The sequence below is a fragment of the Salvelinus namaycush genome, chromosome 9, assembly GCF_016432855.1.
Source record: "Salvelinus namaycush isolate Seneca chromosome 9, SaNama_1.0, whole genome shotgun sequence".
NCBI lineage: Eukaryota > Metazoa > Chordata > Actinopteri > Salmoniformes > Salmonidae > Salvelinus > Salvelinus namaycush.
Genome location: NC_052315.1, coordinates 12,089,457 through 12,113,607, shown reverse-complemented (window position 1 = coordinate 12,113,607; position 24,151 = coordinate 12,089,457). Strand labels below are relative to the sequence as shown.

Genomic DNA, 24,151 nt, shown 5'->3' with positions numbered 1-24,151 from the left:
TTAATATAATAATTGTATTGTATTCATAGTTGTAGTAACTTTTGTAGATGTATGTAATCATTTTTGATAACGTTAATTAAGCAACTTGCCATGGCAATAACAAGGTTAATCATGATTTTGGAAGTGATTTTGTCTGTATTTGCTCGCCATACTTGCACGTACACACTCACTCGTTGCCTGATTCCAGAAAATGTGTCTTCAGTGAGTAACCATTCAATTTTCCTATATATTGCACAACTTTGGAAGAAAACATGTGTTCTGAGACTATCAATCAATCAATCAATCAAGTTTATTTTATATAGCCCTTCGTACATCAGCTAATATCTCGAAGTGCTGTACAGAGACCCAGCCTAAAACCCCAAACAGCTAGAATGCAGGTGTAGAAGCACTACTAGATGTGAATAAGCCAAATGCATTTAAAAAAAAATCTAAATAAATCTTTAAGTAGTTATCTTCTAACTGTATGGCTCGTGACGTGCACTGATTTTGTCTCGCTAGTGTGGTGGAATGTATCTCTGGTCCAGCACGTTACTAACGCCTTGCACCAGAGCTAAGTGGAATGTATCTCTGGTCCAGCACGTTACTAACGCCTTGCACCAGAGCTAAGTGGAATGTATTTCTGGTCCAGCACGTTACTAACGCCTTGCACCAGAGCTAAGTGGAATGTATCTCTGGTCCAGCACGTTACTAACGCCCTGCACCAGAGCTAAGTGGAATGTATCTCTGGTCCAGCACGTTACTAACGCCCTGCACCAGAGCTAAGTGGAATGTATCTCTGGTCCAGCACGTTACTAACGCCCTGCACCAGAGCTAAGTGGAATGTATCTCTGGTCCAGCACGTTACTAACGCCCTGCACCAGAGCTAAGTGGAATGTATCTCTGGTCCAGCACGTTACTAACGCCCTGCACCAGAGCTAAGTGGAATGTATCTCTGGTCCAGCACGTTACTAACGCCCTGCACCAGAGCTAAGTGGAATGGAACACCGCTAACCACCTGTTTCAGCTGTGCTAATTGATGCTATGTGGACAGTGTTGGCTACATGCTGTTAACGAATTGAATCCATTCATTTATCTGCACCTGCAGACTTCAGACGAGTACCGTGGAATAAATTGACAGACTGATTGACCTCCTGTAGGAAAGATTGGTCTTCACGAGTTGCTAGTGTAAGTTAGCTAAAATATGGAAACTGAATGCGTGTTGAAATAGGCTAGCCAGTGTATCTTTTTTTTGTGAGCGACCTACAGTAGTTAACGTTAGTACTTTGATGAAATACGTTTCACATTGTGACCAGTCGTTAGCCTAATTAGCTAGTTGGTCCAATGGGGGGTGGATTCTTTGCACATTTCAGTGTTTATTGTAAAGAAAATGCATTAGTTAGCTAAACTGTAGCCTCTGTCAAGTCTCGCAGAATGACCCAGGAGCAGTTGCTCTCGAGCCTGAAGAAGGATGTGCGCTCCCTGCTCATCTCAGCCAAGCAGGGCCTGACCCCAGATCAGCTGAAGAGAGACTACATCAACATGCTGGGCCACCCCATGCCCCTGAGGATCCTTGGCTTCCGCAACGTGCTGGACATGATCCGCGAGATGCCCGACGTGGTGTATGTCCTCTATCTGGGAGATGGCAGCATAGTGTTGAAGGGTAAGTACTGAGTACTAGTCCAACTGTTGATTTGCTGACTGTTGTGTCAAAGCAAGTTTGTTTTGTCTTTAACACGTGACATTATAGGCAGAATTGTTTTGGCACATAGCATGCTATCGTTTTCATATTTGTTGACAAGAGTTACATTTTGCCTCATGCTTGAGTATAGTATGCACAGTAACAGGAGAGGAAGAATATACCAGAACACAGATATCAATTCAACTCCAGCATATCAACCCATCTCTCCAGTGGCATACCGCAGTTTCACGGAGCCCCGCAAGGTCTGAGCGAGGCCTTTTTGCAATGAGGCTGAGCGAAATTATTTTACAGCAAATGTTCTGTAATTCTCAACATTTTTGCCATGGCTTATGACCTGTTCATATGCTATCTGGGAAGGGGGGGTGACCTCCAGGGGGCCCCCAACCCAACATTATTTGTTGATATTTTGGGGGGGTCCCCAGAGCCTGTGGGCCCTCCTGCCTTGCGGGGGGGGGGGTGTCGTACACCAGTGCATCTTTTTTTCCACCCATTCTGCAGCCGTGGCTGATGACGCCACCAGAGGCATCGTGGAGTTGGTGGCCAAGCAGCGCAGTGCCAAGAAGGCCCCTGCTCAGCGTGGCGGTGTGGGCTTCTTCTCCCCACGCTACCAGCATCACAACCCCATGGTCCTGCCGCGGCGTGGCCACGTACCCCCGGCCCTGCCGGCTCAGCTCCGGGCCCAGCTCCACCAGCTGCTCTCCCATGGGGCCGTGGGTCTATCGGAGCTGGAGACAGCCTTCGCCCGCCGCTTCGGCTTCCCTTTACGTGTCAACAACTACGGCTTCTATTCCATCGCCGAGATGCTGGCGGCGGCCGCCGACCTGGTGGCAGTCACACAAAGCAGGATGGGCTCCCAGCTGTCCCTCAGGAGGGCAGTGGTGGCATCACGGATGAGGACCGGACCAATAAAGCCGTTATTCCCATTGAAGCAGACCTTCAAAACGGTTCCTATCGTAAGGCAGATGACCCAGACAAACTCAGGTTGGTTGGTCCCACAGTGAAAGCTATAACTCTATTTCAAGCAGATAATGATGAATTTAATTGATTGCTGCTCATGTACAGTAAACATTGAAAAAATAATATCGGTTTTATATATCCAGTCCCAGTAGAAAGACACACCACGGAGTCCAGTACTCCGAATCCAGTGTCCAGTACCCAGAATCTTGTGGTACCAGCGCCCCTCCCTGAGGCTGCAGTCCTTAACAGCCCAGAGGGGGACCAGGGCTCTCTGCCAATGGATTACACAACACCACAGCCTGAACCTGAACCCACGCAGGATGGACAACTGTTTCAGAAGTGTGTCATCAAGGTGTGTATACTGCTGTCGTTCCTGCTGTCTTTACCTCTGTGGTGTGTGTTCAGCCACGTAAAAATAGTTTCCCCCGTGATCTTGTTTTTGATTGGGTGCAAAGCCTGCCAACGTAACATTCAGATCTGCCAACATCAGGCTTACAACCAAGTTACTGTGCTGTATCTTGGGTCTGTGCTTGTGAAAGTTTAAGAAGGCAAAAGTCCTGATTTTTAAAGAAGGGAAGCGAATGTGCTTCTGAATAGCAGTAGTGAAAAGTAGAACAAATGCCTTGTAGCCCCTCCCCCTTGTCATGTTTTGCTTGTGTTGATTGGCATCTGCAGCTGGAGGAGGAGCTTAGGCAGCGTATTCTGGAGAACGGGCAAGCGGGCACTGTCAGTCCAGAACTAAAGGCCAAGCTTCGCCAGGTCAGTCCACTGTCTGCATCCCAATGAGCACCCTATTCCCTTTATAGTACACTACTACTATTGACCAGGGCCCATTTTACCAGGGCTCATATAGTACACTACTATTGACCAGGGCCCATTTTACCAGGGCTCATATAGTACACTACTATTGACCAGGGCCCATTTTACCAGGGCTCATATAGTACACTACTATTGACCAGGGCACTATATAAGGACTAAGGTGCCATTTGGGACACATGCTGTCTCCACCCAAATACCAAATCTAATGACAGTAGAGATTCTAACACGACGAACCTTCCATATAGGTTGTAGCCCAAAACAGTGAGGGACTATCCGTCCACGATCTCCCTGCAGAATTCAAGGTAATTTATACTTTATATTGACAAATCAAATGCATTCCCTTTGGAATGCCTACATACTAACCAATGCCTAATGAAGCCTAATCATTTTGAGTTTTTTTAATCACAAAGTATTACTTCTTGTTAGTGTCTTGTATGTTGCGCTGACCTTTGTTGCCCTTATGACCCACGGTTGACCCCAGAGGGTGTTTGGGGAGGAGCTGCCGGTGGTCCAGAGTGGCTTCATGAGTACCACGGAGATGGTGGGCGCCCTGAGCGACACGCTCTACCTGCAGCGCATGGCGGGCAACGAGGGCAACCAATGGGTGGTCATGGACATCCAGAATGCCCCTGGACACACAACGCCTCAACAACCAGGTCTGCTACGCTCCTCTGGCTTTAACCTAGGATCAGATTACACCACTACCAATCCTCAAATGAACCATCAGGTGGGTAAACAAATATCTGACCTTAGATCAGTGGTTAGGGGGCAATCTCTGGCTCACACACAACACCTATCCACTTTATTCCTAGCCAGATGTTAGTTCAGGACAATCACATTTTGATTGATTACTAACTCATTGTTATAACCAAAATGTCTAACTTTTGTTGCCCATTTAAGATTCAACAAAACAGGTATTTGGGGTCTAAGTGTGTCATGACTGATCTCATTCAGTATGTCACTTTGGTATTATTTGTGTGGTGTTGTGGTAGGAACGGCGGAGCCCGAAGGCCCTGTTGAGGGTGTCAAGGCTCTGAACCCATCAGGTACGGGCTACTACTTCAGCTGTGGGGAGTCTCCCTGGGAGGGAGAGGGAGGCGAGACCAAGCCCAACTTGGAGGAAGACATGGAGCTCCGCATCACCACCAAGACCTTCTACCAGGTGAGCTGGAGCCTGGGGAAAGGCATCTGCCTTGGCTTGAGACCAGGAGCGGAGCTGGCTGCCCTTTGAGGGACACAACGCTCAAAGTGCTGATAAAATACATGAAGTGTGTACGTGCTGGGCACAAATGAAAGCCTGCACCCAAAGCCTGCAGTTTTGCAGACAGGAAAATCTGTGTCACTATGGTCCATATCTGTGTAGAATGTGCTTATGTATACTTGTTCACATGCATAAGAGTGTACACACATATTCTGTTTATGGCTGCTTCCCTCAGATGGTGGATATGTACGGCTCGTTGCCGGTGCGTTGTCGGCGTGGGGCGGTGATTCCCCCGGACGCCATGCGGGGCCAGAGGCTGAGGGCCCCCACGTGCAGGGGCCCTCGGGAGCTGGTGGCCGTGCTGGTGGAGCACGTGGAGTCACCCTCGAACTTCTACATCCGCTTTGATGAGAGCCAGGAGGCCCGCGCCCTGGAGAACATGATGATTGAGATGAGGTGAACAACAGCCCTCTGCTGGACTGGAGGGATAGGGAGGAGAGGCTTCCCTGCCTCAGTGGCTGGGATTTGACATGTAGTCCAATTGGCTTGTTTGGTATGAATGTGCAGTAACTGTTCATATCTAGTAGTTGTCCACTGTGTTACCCTCAACTATCGAGTGTGTTTTTAGGTCAATGCACATGAAGGAGAGGAGACTAGGGGTGTAAGAAACTGAATGGTATGTTTTGGTGCTCTCTCGTCCTCCCTCTCTTTCCCCTCCCTCCCTCCAGGAGCTGCTACACCTGTCCCGAGGTGTCGGAGCGTTACCGTCTGCCGGAGCGCTACGTGCGTACGGGCCAGGTGTGCTGCGTGGCGCCCCAGGGCATCTGGTTCTACCGCGTGGTGGTTCACCGTGTCCTCAACGACACCCATGCAGAGGTCTACTACGTGGACTTTGGAGACCTCACCACTGTCCAGAGGAGCAGCCTCAACTTCCTCAAGTAGGACCCCGACTGTGACCAAATGACACCATATTTCCTATATACAGGGTTTGTAAGGTCATGAAAATCCTGGAAAAGTCATACAATTTTAAAATGATGTTTTCCAGGCTTGGAAAAGTTTTGGGAATTGATCAAATCTGAAAAGTTTTGGAAAAGTAATGGTAATTAATTTCAAAATGTCTGTTAATGTAATTTATTTAGTCACATTATCATATCAGCCAGGATCTTTAGTGCGTCTGTGTTAGAGGGACAGTCGGACATTGCAGTAGCAGGTAGGCCTTTAGACTATGATGGAGAACAGACGAATAACTAGGTAGCCAATTCAAAACATATCTTGTACCCGCTCGGTAACTGTTAACCTATTATGAGCGTGTATTCATTTTTTCGTCATGTCCCAAAAAACTTTCAACGACAATTGCGAATAAGGATATAGAAAGTTAACCTTTTTATAATGATTTAAATGATTATTTTTGACAAAACAAACAATTCACGCCGTTGTATTAGTTGGGATTCGGTTCAATTGCGGTGAATCGAATCATGTGAATCAAAATGATAATTTGTGAATCGCAAACAGTGATTTTAGGAAAAAATATTTCTAGCCTTTCTTTTGGATTATGTGGCTTCAAAACTAGTTTTGTAGATACTTCCAGTTGATTTGGACATCCAATGTAGGGGACATTGCAACTCAATAGATGCTTGTCAGCCTGCAAAGTAAACACTTCTAAAGTAGCTAAGATGCATAGCGAAGTTACATTTCCTCAAGTCCATTTTTGGTCTGGTTGAATATAAAGATTTGTAGCCTACCATAGCCATTTAATCTTTGATATATTGAATCAGCGAATTATTTCAAAAGGCATAATACGTATTTGGTTGCAATGTTATACATGAAGAGTGGTCAACCATCCTCCAGGAGAGCTAATGGTGTCCAGGCTTTTATTCCCCCCTCTAACAAACCTCATTTTTAGAAAATTAACAGCTCAACTGGACCTTGATAAACTGTGTTTGAGCAGGGCTTGATCAAACGCCTGCACACCCAGTAGCTCTCCAGACTGAGGGTTGACCACATGTTTCATACAGTTGTCAAACAGGTATTCTACTTTGGGGGGGTTAAGGGCCTTGCACAACGACAGAAGATGGTTCATGGGATCAGAGAGCAGCCTCCAAGTGTCGAGACGACATTACACTTCATTTTTTATTTATACACTACCGTTCAAAAGTTTGGGGTCACTTAGAAATGTCTTTGTTTATGAAAGAAAAGCATGTTTTTTTATTTTTATTTAAAATAACATCAAATTACAGAGGCCCATTATCAGCAACCGTCACTACTGTGTTCCAATGGCTGAGTATCTGGAGCATCGGCATTTGTGGGTTCAGTTACAGGCTCAAAATGGTCAGAAACAAAGACCTTTCTTCTAAAACTCATCAGTCTATTCTTGTTCTGAGAAATGAAGGCTATTCCATGCGAGAAATTGCAAGGAAACTGAAGATCTCGTACAACGCTGTGTACTACTCCCTTCACAGAACAGCGCGGGAGTGGGAGGCCCAGGTGCACAACCTGAGCAAGACGACAAGTACATTAGTGTCTAGTTTGAGAAACAGACGCCTCACAAGTCCTCAACTAGCATCTTCATTAAATAGTACCTGCAAAACACCAGTCTCAACGTCAACAGTGAAGAGGTGACTCCGGGATGCTGGCCTTCTAGGCAGAGTTGCAAAGAAAAAGCCACATCTCTGACTGGCTAATAAAAATAAAATATTATGAGAAAAAGAACAGACACTGGACAGAGGAACTCTGCCTAGAAGGCCAGCATCCCGGAGTTGCCTCTTCGCTGTTGACGTTGAGACTGGTGTTTTGCGGGTACTATTTAATGAAGCTGCCAGTTGAGGCTACCCAGCGTTGTACGAGATCTTCAGTTTCTTGGCAATTTCTCACATGGAATAGCCTTAATTTCTCTGAACAAGAATAGACTGACAAGTTTCAGAAGAAAGGTCTTTGTTTCTAGCCATTTTGAGCCTGTAATCGAACCCACATACTGATGCTCCTTTATCTGAAGCTTCTTTAATCAACAGTTTTCAGCTGTGCTAACATAATTGCAAAAGGGTTTTCTAATGATCAATTAGCCTTTTAAAATGATAAACTTGGATTAGCTAACACAACGTGCCATTGGAACACTGGAGTGATTGTTGCTGATAATGGGCCTCTACGCCTCTGTAGATATTCCATTAAAAAACAAAATTAGCCGTTTCCAGCTACAATAGCCATTTACAACATTAACAATTTCTACACTGTATTTCTGATACATTTTAAGTTATTTTAATGGACAAAACATGTGCTTTTCTAAGTGACCCCAAACTTTTGAATGGTAGTGTACATAGACGCGGCGCCAATTGTTGGTCATGGAAATTTGGTTAAAAGTCATGAAATTCCATCTGTCAAAATGTGTATGAACCCTGTATATCGTACACTACTATTGACCAGCCATTTGGGACAAATCCCCTGTCCACAACCAACCCTTTTCCCCTTGCCCGTGGCATAGATCTGAAAGGACTGGATAGGTAGTGTACTTAAAAGGGAATAGTGTGTAATTTGGGACATAGCCTGTGGTCATGTCCAGAACCCTAGACCCCTACTCCTTAGGCAATTGTCTAGATGGGGGACTGGATAGGTAGTGCACTGAAAAGGCAATAGGGTGTCATTTGGGATGAAGACAATGTTTTCCTTTCTTTTGCCCACTAATCATCAGCTGTAGAATTGAGAAGGAAAGGTATTGGAAGTGACTGTTTGTATCCCTAGTATCTGATGTCACCATGTGTTGATCGATGCGTTGCTCTGTGCAAAGTGGTAACAGAAAGAGTTGTCTATCCCCCTCAGGTCTTGTTACTCAGAGCTCCCAGCACAAGCAGTCCCGTCATCGCTGGCTGGAATCAAGCCTTTCGGTGTAAGACCTTCTACGCTACTGTTTACACAATCTACCTTCCGTGGACCCAGATTCATGAATTAATAAAGTGTCTTTAGTATCGCTGGCTGGATTTAGGATCAGATCCCCCACCCCGCTGTCCATATAATATCAAACAAATCCTATATCAGTACTACTTCTCTGAGACGCTTAATACATACAGTCTCTGATCTGAGAAGAACTGAAACCCACCCTCTTAATACATAGTCTCTGGTCTGAGAAGAACTGAAACCCACCCTCTTAATACATACAGTCTCTGGTCTGAGAAGAACTGAAACCCACCCTTTTAATACATAGTCTCTGGTCTGAGAAGAACTGAAACCCACCCTTTTAATACATAGTCTCTGGTCTGAGAAGAACTGAAACCCACCCTCTTAATACATACAGTCTCTGATCTGAGAAGAACTGAAACCCACCCTCTTAATACATAGTCTCTGGTCTGAGAAGAACTGAAACCCACCCTTTTAATACATAGTCTCTGGTCTGAGAAGAACTGAAACCCACCCTCTTAATACATACAGTCTCTGATCTGAGAAGAACTGAAACCCACCCTCTTAATACATACAGTCTCTGGTCTGAGAAGAACTGAAACCCACCCTCTTAATACATACAGTCTCTGATCTGAGAAGAACTGAAACCCACCCTCTTAATACATACAGTCTCTGATCTGAGAAGAACGGAAACCCACCCTCTTAATACATACAGTCTCTGATCTGAGAAGAACGGAAACCCACCCTCTTAATACATACAGTCTCTGATCTGAGAAGAACTGAAACCCACCCTCTTAATACACAGTCTCTGATCTGAGAATAACTGAAACCCACCCTCTTAATACACAGTCTCTGGTCTGCGAAGAACTGAAACCCACCCTCTTAATACACAGTCTCTGATCTGAGAAGAACTGAAACCCACCGTGTTTCTCTCCTCCCAGGGCAGCTGGAGTGCCAACGCCAAGACCTCCTTTCAGAAGCTATGTTGTGACCGTACCCTGGTGGCAGCCCTGCATGGCTACCACGCCGACTTCCTGCAGCTCTTTCTGTGCGACACGCACACCGAGGAGGACGTGTACATCCACAGCGCCCTGCAGGCCCAGGGCCATGGGCTCTGCTGCGCCCCCGCCGTCAGCGCAGCGGTCAGTCACGTGCTGACATTACAAACCTATCAAATGTCAAGGCATTTCCCATTTAGTTATTCAATGATCCAATGCAATCTCCCATAACCTTCTCTTCATCCCATCTGTCCTCTCAGTTGTGTAACCAGTTCAACCCAGTGAGCCTCTATCTGGGCGAAGGCGTGTTCGGCGAGGGAATGGAAATAGAGGATGAGGACCCCACCCTGGAGCCTTGCCACGAAGCCACCACCATCACTTTCCAGCACACCACCCAACCCCTGCCCAAGAGCTCCCCTTGCCCCACTCACACGGTACAGAATACCTTCTCACATGCACGCATATTTCACACACACACACACACGCACACACAGAGACGACACCCTGTCTCTCTTACTATAGCATTCTCTCCTCCACTAACACTGTCCACATAACAGCCCTTATCAGACTACAGAAGAACTGGCAGAGCAGTCCCAGCGTTAGTAGTAGTAGCAGTCCCAGCATTAGTAGTAGTAGCAGTCCCAGCGTTAGTAGTAGTAGCAGTCCCAGCGTTAGTAGTAGTAGCAGTCCCAGCGTTAGTAGTAGTATCAGTCCCAGCGTTAGTAGTAGTATCAGTCCCAGCGTTAGTAGTTAGTAGCAGTAGTAGTAGCAGCCCCAGCGTTAGTAGTTAGTAGCAGTAGTAGTAGCAGCCCCAGCGTTAGTAGTTAGTAGCAGTAGTAAAAGCAGCCCCAGCGTTAGTAGTGGCGGCCCCAGTGTTAGTAGTCAGTAGTCGGCCCCAGCGTTAGTAGCGGCGGGCCCAGCATTAGTAGTCAGTAGCGGCGGCCCCAGCGTTAGTAGTCAGTAGTGGCGGCCCCAGCGTTAGTAGTCATTAGCGGCGGCCCCAGCTTTAGGAGAGGGAGGGAGAGGGGGAGAGAGAGAGAACCAAGGAGGCCCTTGAATCAGTTATAGAACCCATTGCCCTTTATGGTTGTCACCAACCAAGAATACACAAAATGGGACAAACACCAAATTGAGATTCTGCAAAAATATCCTCTGTGTACAACGTAAAACACCAAATAATGCATGCAGAGCAGAATTAGGCCGATACCCGCTAATTATCAAAATCCAGAAAAGAGACGTTAAATTCTACAACCACCTAAAAGGAAGCGATTCCCAAACCTTCCATAACAAAGCCATCACCTACAGAGAAATTAACCTGGAGAAGAGTCCCCTAAGCAAGCTGGTCCTGGGGCTCTTTTCACAAACGCAAACAGACCACACAGAGCCCAGGACAGCAACACAATTAGACCCAACCAAATCATGAGAAAACAAAAAGAAAATTATTTCCAATGTGTCAAGTAATTAACAAAAAAAACAGAGCAAACTAGAATGCTATTTGGCCCTAAACAGAGAGTACACAGTGGCAGAATACCTGACCACTGACTGAGCCAAACTTAAAGAAAGCTTTTACTATGTACAGACTCAGTGAGCATAGCCTTGCTATTGTGAAAGGCAGACCTGGCTCTGAAGAGAACACAGGCTGCCAAAAGAATGACCATATTGGAGACACACATTTCCCTCAGATTACACAGACTGTAATGCGTCTGTGTGTAGCTGGTGAGATGAGTCAGGCGCAGGACAGCAGATATGAGTAATGAAAACAATTTTACTCAAATATATCACAATACACATCGTATAAATACAAGGCCACAAATACGGACCGCAATACAATAAACAATTACTCACAAACAAACATGGGGGAACAGAGGGTTAAATAATGAACAAGTAATTGGGGGATTGAAACCAGGTGTGTAAGACAAAACAAATGGAAAATGAAAAGTGGATCGGCGATGGCTAGAAGGTCGGTGACGTCGACCGCTGAAAGCCGCCCGAACAAGGAGAGGGACCGACTTCGGGCGGAAGTCGTGACAGTATCCCCCCTTGATGCGCAGCTCCAGCAGCGCGCCGACACAGACCTCGGGGACGACCCGAAGGACGAGGCGCAGGGCGATCCGGATGAAGAAGGTTGAACTCCCGCAGCAACGAAGGGTCCAAGACGTCCTCCACCGGCACCCAGCATCTCTCCTCCGGACCGTACCCCTTCACGAGGTACTGAAGGCCCCTCGCCCGACACCTCGCGTCCAGGATGGTTCGAACAGCATAAGCCGGGGCCTCTTCAATGTCCAGAGGGGGCGGAGGAACCTCCCACACCTCAGACTCCTGGAGTTAACCAGCCACCACCGGCCTGAGGAGAGACACATGGAGCAAGGGATTAATACGGTAATCTGGGGGAAGCTGTAACATGTAGCATACCTCGTTCAGTCTCCTCAGGACTTTGAATGGCCCCACAAACCGCGGACCCAGGCGGAGGGGCAGGTTTCGGGTCGAGAGCCAGACCCGGTCTCCCGGTGCGAACACCGGGGCCTCACTGCGGTTGGCGCTGGCCTTCTGCTGCCTCACGGCCCGTTGCAGGTGCACATGGGCGGCATACCAGGTCTCCTCCGAGCGCTTAAACCATTCGTCCACCACTGGAGCTTCAATCTGGCTCTGATGCCAAGGTGCCAGAACTGACTGATACCCCAGTACGCACTGGAAGGGAGAGAGGTTAGTGTAGGAGTGGCGGAGTGAGTTTTGGGCCATCTCTGCCCAGGGGATGAACGCCGCCCACTCCCCCGGCTGGTCCTGGCAATATGACCGCAGAAACCTACCCACATCCTGGTTTACTCTCTCCACCTGCCCGTTACTCTCGGGGTGAAAACCTGAGGTGCTGCTGACCGAGACCCCCAGACGTTCCATGAAAGCTCTCCAGACCCTGGACGTGAACTGGGGACCCCGGTCAGAGACTATGTCCTCAGGCACCCCGTAGTGCCGGAAGACGTGAGTGAACAGGGCCTCCGCAGTCTGTAGGGCTGCGCCACCAGAGTCTCTGGGTTCGCGCCCAGGCTCTGTCGCAGCCGGCCGCGACCGGGAGGTCCGTGGGGCGACGCACAATTGGCCTAGCGTCGTCCGGGTTAGGGAGGGTTTGGCCGGTAGGGATATCCTTGTCTCATCGCGCTCCAGCGACTCCCGTGGCGGGCCGGGCGCAGTGCGCGCTAACCAAGGGGGCCAGGTGCACGGTGTTTCCTCCGACACATTGGTGCGGCTGGCTTCCGGGTTGGAGGCGCGCTGTGTTAAGAAGCAGTGCGGCTTGGTTGGGTTGTGCTTCGGAGGACGCATGGCTTTTGACCTTCGTCTCTCCCGAGCCCGTACGGGAGTTGTAGCGATGAGACAAGATAGTAATTACTAGCGATTAGATTCCACGAAAAATTGGGGAGAAAAGGGGGTCAAATTAAAAAAAAAATTTTTTAAAAGAAGTCCACCAACAGGTGCGACCATGGCCGTTGTGGAACGGGTAGGGGTTGTAACTTCCCTCTGGGCAGGTGCCTGGGAGCCTTGCACTGGGAGCACACCGAGCAGGAGGAAACATAAACCCTCACGTCCTTGGCCAAGGTGGACCACCAGTACTTCCCACTAAGGCAACGCACCGTCCGACCGATGCCAGGATGACCAGAGGAGGGTGACGTGGGCCCAATAGATCAAACGGTCGCGGACAGCAGACGGAACGTACAGGCGCCCTGCTGGACACTGGGGGGGGAGTGTGCTCAGTGCGTAACGCCCGCTCGATTTCCGCGTCCAGCTCCCACACCACCGGTGCCACCAGGCAAGAGGCCGGAAGTATGGGAGTGTGATCCATGGACCGTTCCTCTGTGTCATACATCCGGGACAGTGCGTCTGCCTTAGCGTTCTGGGATCCTGGTCTGTAGGACAGGACAGAATGAAAAGAAAATGGGTAAAAACATGGCCCACCTTGCCTAGCGAGGGTTCAGTCTCCTCGCCGCCCGGATGTACTCCAGATTGCGGTGGTCAGTCCAGATGAGGAAAGGGTGTTTAGCCCCCTCAAGCCAATGTCTCCACGCCTTCAGAGCCTTGACAACAGCCAACAGCTCCCGGTGCCCCACATCATAGTTTCGCTCTGCAGGGTTGAGCTTCTTCGAAAAGAAAGCACAGGTGCGGAGCTTTGATAGCGTGCCCGAGCGCTGAGAGAGCACGGCTCCTATCCCAGCCTCGGACGCGTCCACCTCCACTATAAATGCCAAAGCGGGATCCGGATGAGCCAGCACGGGAGCCGAGGTAAACAGAGCCTTCAGGTGACCCAAAGCCCTGTCCGCCTCAGCCGACTACTTCAGCAGTGAGGTAATGGGAGCCGCTACCATAGTTGGCAAAGTAGTTGGCAAACCCTAGAAACCGCTGCACTTCCTTTACCGTGGTGGGAGTCGGCCAATTACGCACGGCTGAAATGCGGTCACTCTCCATCTCCACCCCTGAAGTGGAAATGCGGTACCCTAGGAAGGAGACGGACTGTTGGAAGAACAGACATTTCTCAGCCTTGACGTACAGGTCATGCTCCAACAGTCGACCAAGCACCCTGCGCACCAGGGACACATGCTCGGCGTGTGTAGCGGAGTATATCAGAATGTCGTCGATATACACCACACCCTGTCCGTGCAGGACCCGGAAAATCTCGTCAACAAAGGCCTGGAAGACTGATGGAGCATTCATCAACCCGTACGGCATGACGAGGTACTCATAGTGCCCTGAGGTGGTACTAAATGCCGTCTTCCACTCGTCCCCCTCCCGGATACGCACCAGGTTGTAAGCGCTCCTGAGATCCAATTTTGTGAAGAAGCGCACCCCGTGCATTGACTCGATCGCACTGGCGATGAGAGGCAGCAGGTAGCTGTACCTCACTGTGATCTGACTGATACCCCGATAGTCAATACACGGGCGCAGACCTCCATCCTTCTTCTTCACAAAAAAGAAACTCGAAGAGGCAGGTGAAGTGGAGGGCCAAATGTATCCCTGCCCCAGGGATTCGGAGACATATGTTTCCATATCCGCCATCTCCTCCTGTGACAGAGGATACACGTGACTCCTGGGAAGTGCTGCGTCTACCATGAGATTTATCGTACATTCCCCTCGTCGATGGCGTGGTAATTGAGTCGCCTTCTTCTTACAGAAGGCGAGAGCCAAATCGGCATATTCTGAGGGGATGCGCACGGTGGAGACCTGGTCTGGACTTTCCACCGTAGTCGCACCGATGGAAACTCCTACACACCTCCCTGAGCACTCTCGTGACCACCCCTTGAGAGCCCTCTGTTGCCACGAAATAGTGGGGTCATGACAGGCCAACCAAGGTAGGCCCAGCACCACGGGAAACACAGGAGAATCAATAAGGAAGAGACTGATTCTCTCCTTGTGACCCTCCTGCGTAACCATGCTTAGTGGAGCGGTTGCCTCCCTAATCAGCCCTGACCCTAATGGTCGACTATCTAGGGCGTGCACAGGGAAGGGCATATCCACAGGAACAAGGGGGATCTCTAAACTATGAGCAAATGAACGGTCAATAAAATTCCCAGCTGCGCCTGAATCTACAAGCGTCTTATGCTGGGAATGCGGGGAAAACTCAGGATATTTAATAAACACATATATGTGAACAACGGGGCTCTGGGTGAGCCTGGTCCCGACTCACCTGTGGTGACACGATAGTGCCCTGCCTGCTGCCTCGACTCCCTGAGGAACCTCCCCAGCACCGACCAGCAGTGTGCCCTCTGCGGCCACAGATGGTGCAGGGAATGGCCCCTACTCCGGTCGCCCTAAGCGCAGCACGTCCCAGCTTCATGGGCGTCGGAGCGTAGGTGCTGGGGGATGGAACTGACAGGCCCCGATTCGGACATCCTCAGACAGCCAGCAGGTTGTCCAGCCGGATAGACAGATCCAACAGCTGGTCCAACGTGAAGGTGGTGTCTCGGCAGGCCAACTCCCGACGAACGTCCTCGCGCAAACTGCACCTGTAGTGATCGATCAGGGCCCTGTCGTTCCATCCCGCGCTGTGGGCCAGGGTCCGGAAGTCCAAAGCGAAATCCTGCGCGCTCCTCGCCCCCTGCCTCAGGTGGAACAGACATTCATCCGCCGCTCTACCCTCAGGCGGGTGGTCGAAAACTGCCCGAAAGCGGCGGGTGAACTCAGCGTAATTGTCCAACGCCGCGTCTCCTTCACTCCATACGGCGTTGGCCCACTCCAGGGCTTTGCCTGAGAGGCAGGAGACGAGGGCGGACACTTTCTCACGTCCCGAAGGAGCCGGGTGGACGGTCGCCAGGTAGAGCTCCAGCTGGAGTAGAAACCCCTGGCATCCGGCAGCCGTCCCATCATACTCCCTCGGGAGAGCGAGCCGAATCCCGCTGGGACCGGGTGAAGGAGGGGTGGACAGTGGGGCCTGCTGTAGTTGGGCTGGTGGAGGCGCTGGACGACCTCCTCTCTCCCAACGATCCATCGTCTGCAGCATGCGATCCATGGCGGTGCCCAGACGTTTCAACATGGTCGCGTGCTGCTGGATGCGCTCCTCTACCACCACTGGTCCTGCTGACTCCATTCGGTGGTGAATAATTCTGTAATGCGTCTGTGTGTAGCTGGTGAGATGAGTCAGGCGCAGGACAGCAGATATGAGTAATATCTACTGGGTGAAATTCCAGTGTGACATCACAGCAGCAAGATTTGTGACCTGTTGCCACAAGAAAAGGTCAACCAGTGAAGAACAAACAACATTGTAAATACAACCCATATTTGTTTATTTATTTTCCGGTTTGTACTTTAACCATTTGCACATCGTTACAACACTGTATATATACATATATGACATTTCAAATGTCTTTCTTCTTTTGGAACTTCTGTGAGTGTAATGTTTATTTTTGTTTATTTCACTTTTGTTACTACTTCACTTGCTTTGGCAATGTTAACATATGTTTCCCATGCCAATAAAGCCCCTTGAATTGAATTGAGAGGGGGAGGCAGAGAGAGCGAGAGAGAGGGGGGGGGGCAGTTAAAGTAGTTCTGCTGAAACGGGAAAGAGAGGAATTGCAGTGTTCCGTCAGGACTGTGTTATGTGGGGATGCAAGAGCATCATCCACCCGTTATGGAAACTACTGTGGAGGTCTGAGGCCTGGCTGGAGGCTTCTTAACAGCCTTGTGCTGTGTGGTGGTCTGAGGCCTGGCTGGAGGCTTCTTAACAGCCTTGTGCTGTGTGGAGGTCTGAGGCCTGGCTGGAGGCTTCTTAACAGCCTTGTGCTGTGTGGTGGTCTGAGGCCTGGCTGGAAGCTTCTTAACAGCCTTGTGCTGTGTGGAGGTCTGAGGCCTGGCTGGAGGCTTCTTAACAGCCTTGTGCTGTGTGGAGGTCTGAGGCCTGGCTGGAGGCTTCTTAACAGCCTTGTGCTGTGTGGTGGTCTGAGGCCTGGCTGGAGGCTTCTTAACAGCCTTGTGCTGTGTGGAGGTCTGAGGCCTGGCTGGAGGCTTCTTAACAGCCTTGTGCTGTGTGGTGGTCTGAGGCCTGGCTGGAGGCTTCTTAACAGCCTTGTGCTGTGTGGAGGTCTGAGGCCTGGCTGGAGGCTTCTTAACAGCCTTGTGCTGTGTGGAGGTCTGAGGCCTGGCTGGAAGCTTCTTAACAGCCTTGTGCTGTGTGGAGGTCTGAGGCCTGGCTGGAAGCTTCTTAACAGCCTTGTGCTGTGTGGCGGACTGAGGCCTGGCTGGAGGCTTCTTAACAGCCTTGTGCTGTGTGGTGGTCTGAGGCCTGGCTGGAGGCTTCTTAACAGCCTTGTGCTGTGTGGTGGTCTGAGGCCTGGCTGGAGGCTTCTTAACAGCCTTGTGCTGTGTGGAGGTCTGAGGCCTGGCTGGAGGCTTCTTAACAGCCTTGTGCTGTGTGGAGGTCTGAGGCCTGGCTGGAGGCTTTTTAACAGCCTTGTGCTGTGTGGAGGTCTGAGGCCTGGCTGGAGGCTTCTTAACAGCCTTGTGCTGTGTGGAGGTCTGAGGCCTGGCTGGAGGCTTTTTAACAGCCTTGTGCTGTGTGGAGGTCTGAGGCCTGGCTGGTTAACACCCATGCACTGTGTGGAGGTCTGGCTGGAGTCTGGTAGACAGCCATGGATTTTGTCACACATTACTGTTTTCCATTTAAGTCATAGGGAGGCGTTTTCAGCTTCAGACCTGTTAGATTTTTCTCATTGATGGAGATGGTCTTGTCCTGGTGCATTTAGAAGAATGAATAGTGTTGAGTCCACAGCCTCACGCCATGCAGGGAGAGAATGATTCAACACTGATGTGGTAGAAGTAAGCAACCATTTTTAAATACTATATAATGCATCCTTCCTCTTTTCCTTGAACAGATCACTGATCTGACACAACAGGGTTCAGCAAAAGCCTTTTAATAGAATCCTTGTTTATACTGAGTGTACCAAACATTAGGAATACCTTCCTAATATTCAGTTACACCCCCTCCCTTCCTTTTTTTGTACTCAGAACAGCCTCAATGTATCAGAGAATGGACTTTACAAGGTGTCAAAAGCGTTCCACAACGATGCTGTTCCTTGTGGACTACAATGCTTCCCACAGTTGTGTCAAGTTGGCTTTGAGTGATGTCCTTTGGGTGATGGACCATTCTTGATGCACACGGGAAACTGTTGAGTGTGAAAAACCCAGCAGCGTTGCAGTTCTTGACACAAACCGGTGCGCCTGGCACCTACTACCATAACCCGTTCAAAGGCACTTAAATATTTTGTCTTGCACATTCACCAGCTTTATGGCACACATACACAATCCATGTCTCAATTGTCTCAAGGCTTAGAAATCCTTCTTTAACCTGTCTCCTCCGCTTCATCTACACTGATTGAAGTGGATTTAACAAGTGACATCAATAAGGGATCATAGCTTTCACCTCGATTCACCTAGTCGGTCTATGTCGTGGAAAGAGCAGGTGTTCTTAATGTTTTGTGCACTGTGTCTCTCTATATCCCATCGTGTTATATCTCTCCGTATATATCCCAATGTTATATCTCTCTCTCTCTCTCTATATCCCATTGTTATATCGCTCTCTGTGTGTGTGTGTATATATATCTCTCTTTCTCTATATCCCAACGTGTTATCTCTCTCTCCCTGTATATATCCCATTGTGTTATATCTCTCTGTGTGTGTGTGTGTATATATATATATACACTGCTCAAAAAAATAAAGGGAACACTTAAACAACACAATGTAACTCCAAGTCAATCACACTTCTATGAAATCAAACTGTCCACTTAGGAAGCAACACTGATTGACAATAAATTTCACATGCTGTTGTGCAAATGGAATAGACAAAAGGTGGAAATTATAGGCAATTAGCAAGACACCCCCAAAAAAGGAGTGATTCTGCAGGTGGTGACCACAGACAACTTCTCAGTTCCTATGCTTCCTGGCTGATGTTTTGGTCACTTTTGAATGCTGGCGGTGCTCTCACTCTAGTGGTAGCATGAGACGGAGTCTACAACCCACACAAGTGGCTCAGGTAGTGCAGTTCATCCAGGATGGCACATCAATGCGAGCTGTGGCAAAAAGGTTTGCTGTGTCTGTCAGCGTAGTGTCCAGAGCATGGAGGCGCTACCAGGAGACAGGCCAGTACATCAGGAGACGTGGAGGAGGCCGTAGGAGGGCAACAACCCAGCAGCAGGACCGCTACCTCCGCCTTTGAGCAGGAGGAGCACTGCCAGAGCCCTGCAAAATGACCTCCAGCAGGCCACAAATGTGCATGTGTCTGCTCAAACGGTCAGAAACAGACTCCATGAGGGTGGTATGAGGGCCCGACGTCCACAGGTGGGGGTTGTGCTTACAGCCCAGCACCGTGCAGGACGTTTGGCATTTGCCAGAGAACACCAAGATTGGCAAATTCGCCACTGGCGCCCTGTGCTCTTCACAGATGAAAGCAGGTTCACACTGAGCACATGAGCACATGTGACAGACGTGACAGAATCTGGAGACGCCGTGGAGAACGTTCTGCTGCCTGCAACATCCTCCAGCATGACCGGTTTGGCGGTGGGTCAGTCATGGTGTGGGGTGGCATTTCTTTGTGGGGCCGCACAGCCCTCCATGTGCTCGCCAGAGGTAGCCTGACTGCCATTAGGTACCGAGATGAGATCCTCAGACCCCTTGTGAGACCATATGCTGACACATGCACATTTGTGGCCTGCTGGAGGTCATTTTGCAGGGCTCTGGCAGTGCACCTCCTGGCACAAAGGCGGAGGTAGAGGTCCTGCTGCTGGGTTGTTGCCCTCCTACGGCCTCCTCCACGTCTCCTGATGTACTGGCCTGTCTCCTGGTAGCGCCTCCATGCTCTGGACACTACGCTGACAGACACAGCAAACCTTTTTGCCACAGCTCGCATTGATGTGCCATCCTGGATGAACTGCACTACCTGAGCCACTTGTGTGGGTTGTAGACTCCGTCTCATGCTACCACTAGAGTGAGAACACCACCAGCATTCAAAAGTGACCAAAACATCAGCCAGGAAGCATAGGAACTGAGAAGTTGTCTGTGGTCACCACCTGCAGAACCATTCCTTTTTTGGGGGTGTCTTACTAATTGCCTATAATTTCCACCTTTTGTCTATTCCATTTGCACAACAGCATGTGAAATTTATTGTCAATCAGTGTTGCTTCCTAATTGGACAGTTTGATTTCACAGAAGTGTGATTGACTTGGAGTTACATTGTGTTGTTTAAGTGTTCCCTTTATTTTTTTGAGCAGTGTATATATATTTCTCTATATCCCATCGTGTTGTCGTGACTTCTTCAAGGATAGGAGGGAAGAAGGATGCATTGTAAAGTGCAGTAGTTAAGTAATGGATGTGTGTTTTAGACCCCTAACCTCGTGGGCGGGAACAAAACCAACGAAGAGGAAGTTCTGCCTGACCTCCCGGCACTGGAGTTCATCGAGGTCACAGAAGTCAACTCCACAGCCCAGGTATGACCTTTGACCCCACAATTATCAGAAAATAATTTTAGCATAGCCGAAAGAGAAAGCGAGACACCCCACTTGCTGTTTTTTTTCCTGGTTCAATGAACTAAGTAGACCAGACCCAGCTGCTATCTCAGTGATGACTATTGGAGACCCACCCAGTTAAGTAGACCGGAACTGACCATTGTTTTCTCAATGTAAATGGCCTGAGTGAACTATCTTCATTTATCCGCTATCTTTGGTTCTAGAACATGGTGACGTTATAAGACCTTGTTATAATGTGTGCAATTAGACTGGTCCTATATATGTGTGCTGTCTCTCCAACTCCTATGGTGATGAGACTGCTCAAACAGACCTGGAACGAGGCTAATGTAGAATGGAACTGGGATTACAAAAGGAATGATCTAAGGTTGTGTGTTTGTGTTTCTCCAGGGGGGCCTGAACCCGTTTGCAGCTCTGCAGAGTAAGGACCCGCTGCTGCTGTGCTGTAGTGACTGGGACCAGGGCTGGACACCCAACGCCCCTGCCCCCACCCCTGCCCTAGAGGTGGTACAGCCCAAGGCAGACCTGGGTAACCATGGAGACACAGCTAAGGTAAGGACAGAGGTCAGACTTTTGGCCTCAGAAAATACTGCATACTTTGTTTTAGGTTGTCAGACTGAAAGAACAGTCCCAACTAGACTGTATTATATTCTACCTGAGGTCCAGTTGTTTTGGTCGTTATCTGGCAACCTGCCTAACGCCACTAAGCAGCTGGTAAGAACTCATTTCATTAGAAAGCAGTCTGCAGTCTGACCTCCTGTTGTCGTGTTTGTTAGGCATTAGACCTCTGCCCCTGCACATCCTCCCCGGACGCACTGCTGCAATGCATATTTAATTGTTTGTTAATTGGAAGAAAATGAGAACAATTCCTCTCCCCCGATATTCTCATTTCTGAATTCATTAACCAAAATAAAAAGCCTGTTTGTGCCAAATTCCTGCATGAGGAACAAAATAAAACACAAATGAAGAACTTTGAGAGAGGGCCGGGCGATATCGAGTTTTTTTCAATAAATTCAAGTTTGTTTTAGTGCGATGTGGAAAATGCCTGTATGGCAAGAATGGAGGTTCTGTTATAATGTTGTAACTTTTTACAAACGCAGCATCTCACGGTCTCTTCTGTCAGTCCAACACGTGCACAGAGGTTATCCACCAATCACAACCCTAGACAGCCTTTCACGAATTGTAACCCCGCCGGAGAAGTGTAGCGGCGGTAAGAGTTCCACCAACATGGAACGTGAGGAAGCCAGCTCAGCCTCTCGTGAGGATGAAATCATCCCCAAAATGGCTGCAATGTTTTTTCAGTAATATGGAAGTGGTTTGGGTTGAAGAGGTCTGATGTTCAGCAAACGAATGTCTTGTGCAAAATGTGTCAAAGACAATTGCTACGAAAAGCAGCAGCACAACCGACCTCTTCCATCACCTGCAACACGCGGTGGAATGGGAGGAACGCGTGAAACTACGCAACGCCGATACCAGTCGCCCCATTCCCAAAACGTCTGCTAAAAGACAAACTACCATACCCGCATCCTTTACAAACGTTATACCTTATGACAAGAGAAGTTTGAGGTGGAAGGAGGTAACGGATGCAGTGACCTATTACATAGTGAAGGATATGGTTCCAATCTTTACAGTAGAAAAGCCAGGCTTTAAAAAGCTGCTAGGTAGAGTTGACCACAAATATCAGCTGCCAAGCCGCAAGTATTTCACGGAAGAGGCCCTGCCGTGATTATACACTGCTACCCGCAAAAGAATGGCAGAGAAGCTGGCTAGTGTTTGTCATTTTTCCACCACAGCCGATCTGTGGTCGAGCAGAACGTCAGAGCCATACCTAAGTTTGACAGACCACTACATAAATCAAGACTGGAAATTGCAAAATGTCTGCCCCCAGACGTCTTACTTCCCTGATGATCATACGGGGGAAGTAATAACCCAGGGTTTCAATGACTGTGGCATCGTGGAAGATGAGCGAAGACCGACAGGTGTGCATGACAACTGACAGCAGGAGCAACATGATAAAAGCATTGCGCTTGAACAACTGGACCTGCAGTGCTTTGGGAACAGGCTTCACCTCGCCATCGGTAAGTGTGACGTTGGATGATTAAAGTCCATTCAAAGCAGTGATGTTCAGGCCAGCTGTAGGCTAATATGTTAGTAGTTGTGTCATTCTGCCAATCCAATAGCAAATAACCACAGGCTGTTTTAATTATATCAACAAATGAACTAAATTCATACATTTTCAATCAAAATGATTATATAAATGAGATATTGAAATAGCTAGTGGTCAAACATTCGTAAACAATAGAATAGACATGTGGGGGTGTGTTTATTTGTGGTGGTCATTTGTTTTGCACAAATAGGCCTTGAGGCCTCGTATTTTTTTTAATAAAGAAAATTCAGTTAAGAATTATGTCTTGGCCTTTTTAAAATTTGTTTAGAGAAAAACAGGAAATGGAGAGATATATCATCCAAACCTCTGGAAAAAAGTGATATTACTATTAGCCTGTATCCCCCCAGCTCCTTCCTGTATCCCCCAGCTCTAGCCTGTATCCCCCCCCAGCTCTAGCCTGTATCCCCCCCCAGCTCTAGCCTGTATCCCCCCCCAGCTCTAGCCTGTATTCCCCCCAGCTCTAGCCTGTATCCCCCCAGCTCTAGCCTGTATCCCCCCAGCTCCTTCCTGTATCCCCCAGCTCTAGCCTGTATCCCCCCAGCTCCTTCCTGTATCCCCCAACTCTAGCCTGTATCCCCCCCCAGCTCTAGCCTGTATCCCCCCAGCTCCTTCCTGTATCCCCCAACTCTAGCCTGTATCCCCCAACTCTAGCCTGTATCCCCCCCCCAGCTCTAGCCTGTATCCCCCCAGCTCTAGCCTGTATCCCCCCCAGCTCTAGCCTGTATCCCCCCCAGCTCTAGCCTGTATCCCCCCAGCTCTAGCCTGTATCCCCCCAGCTCTAGCCTGTATCCCCCCCAGCTCTAGCCTGTATCCCCCCCAGCTCTAGCCTGTATTCCCCCCAGCTCTAGCCTGTATCCCCCCAGCTCTACCCTGTATCCCCCCAGCTCCTTCCTGTATCCCCCAACTCTAGCCTGTATCCCCCCCAGCTCTAGCCTGTATCCCCCCCAGCTCTAGCCTGTATCCCCCCCAGCTCTAGCCTGTATCCCCCCCCAGCTCTAGCCTGTATCCCCCCCAGCTCTAGCCTGTATCCCCCCAGCTCTAGCCTGTATCCCCCCCAGCTCTAGCCTGTATCCCCCCACCTCTAGCCTGTATCCCCCCAGCTCCTTCCTGTATCCCCCAACTCTAGCCTGTATCCCCCAGCTCTAGCCTGTATCCCCCCAGCTCTAGCCTGTATCCCCCCAGCTCCTTCCTGTATCCCCCCCAGCTCTAGCCTGTATCCCCCCCAGCTCTAGCCTGTATCCCCCCCAGCTCTAGCCTGTATCCCCCCAGCTCTAGCCTGTATCCCCCCCAGCTCTAGCCTGTATCCCCCAGCTCTAGCCTGTATTCCCCCCAGCTCTAGCCTGTATCCCCAGCTCTAGCCTGTATCCCCCCAGCTCCTTCCTGTATCCCCCAACTCTAGCCTGTATCCCCCCAGCTCTAGCCTGTATCCCCCCAGCTCTAGCCTGTATCCCCCCA

At 49.4% G+C, this 24,151-nt stretch overlaps 1 protein-coding gene across 1 annotated transcript; it reads left to right on the top strand.

Annotated features, from left to right (window-relative positions):
- The first annotated feature begins 1,410 nt into the window (after window positions 1-1,410).
- LOC120053933 (tudor domain-containing protein 5-like) lies at window positions 1,411-15,372 on the top strand. The gene is made up of 13 exons (XM_039001248.1): window positions 1,411-1,639; window positions 2,177-2,659; window positions 2,854-2,987; window positions 3,311-3,394; window positions 3,700-3,756; window positions 3,936-4,110; window positions 4,447-4,616; window positions 4,891-5,111; window positions 5,384-5,593; window positions 8,466-8,532; window positions 9,482-9,682; window positions 9,799-9,972; window positions 15,298-15,372. Exons 1-13 carry the CDS (start codon window positions 1,411-1,413, stop codon window positions 15,370-15,372), a joined length of 2,280 nt encoding a protein of 759 aa, XP_038857176.1.
- The last annotated feature ends 8,779 nt before the right edge of the window (window positions 15,373-24,151 follow it).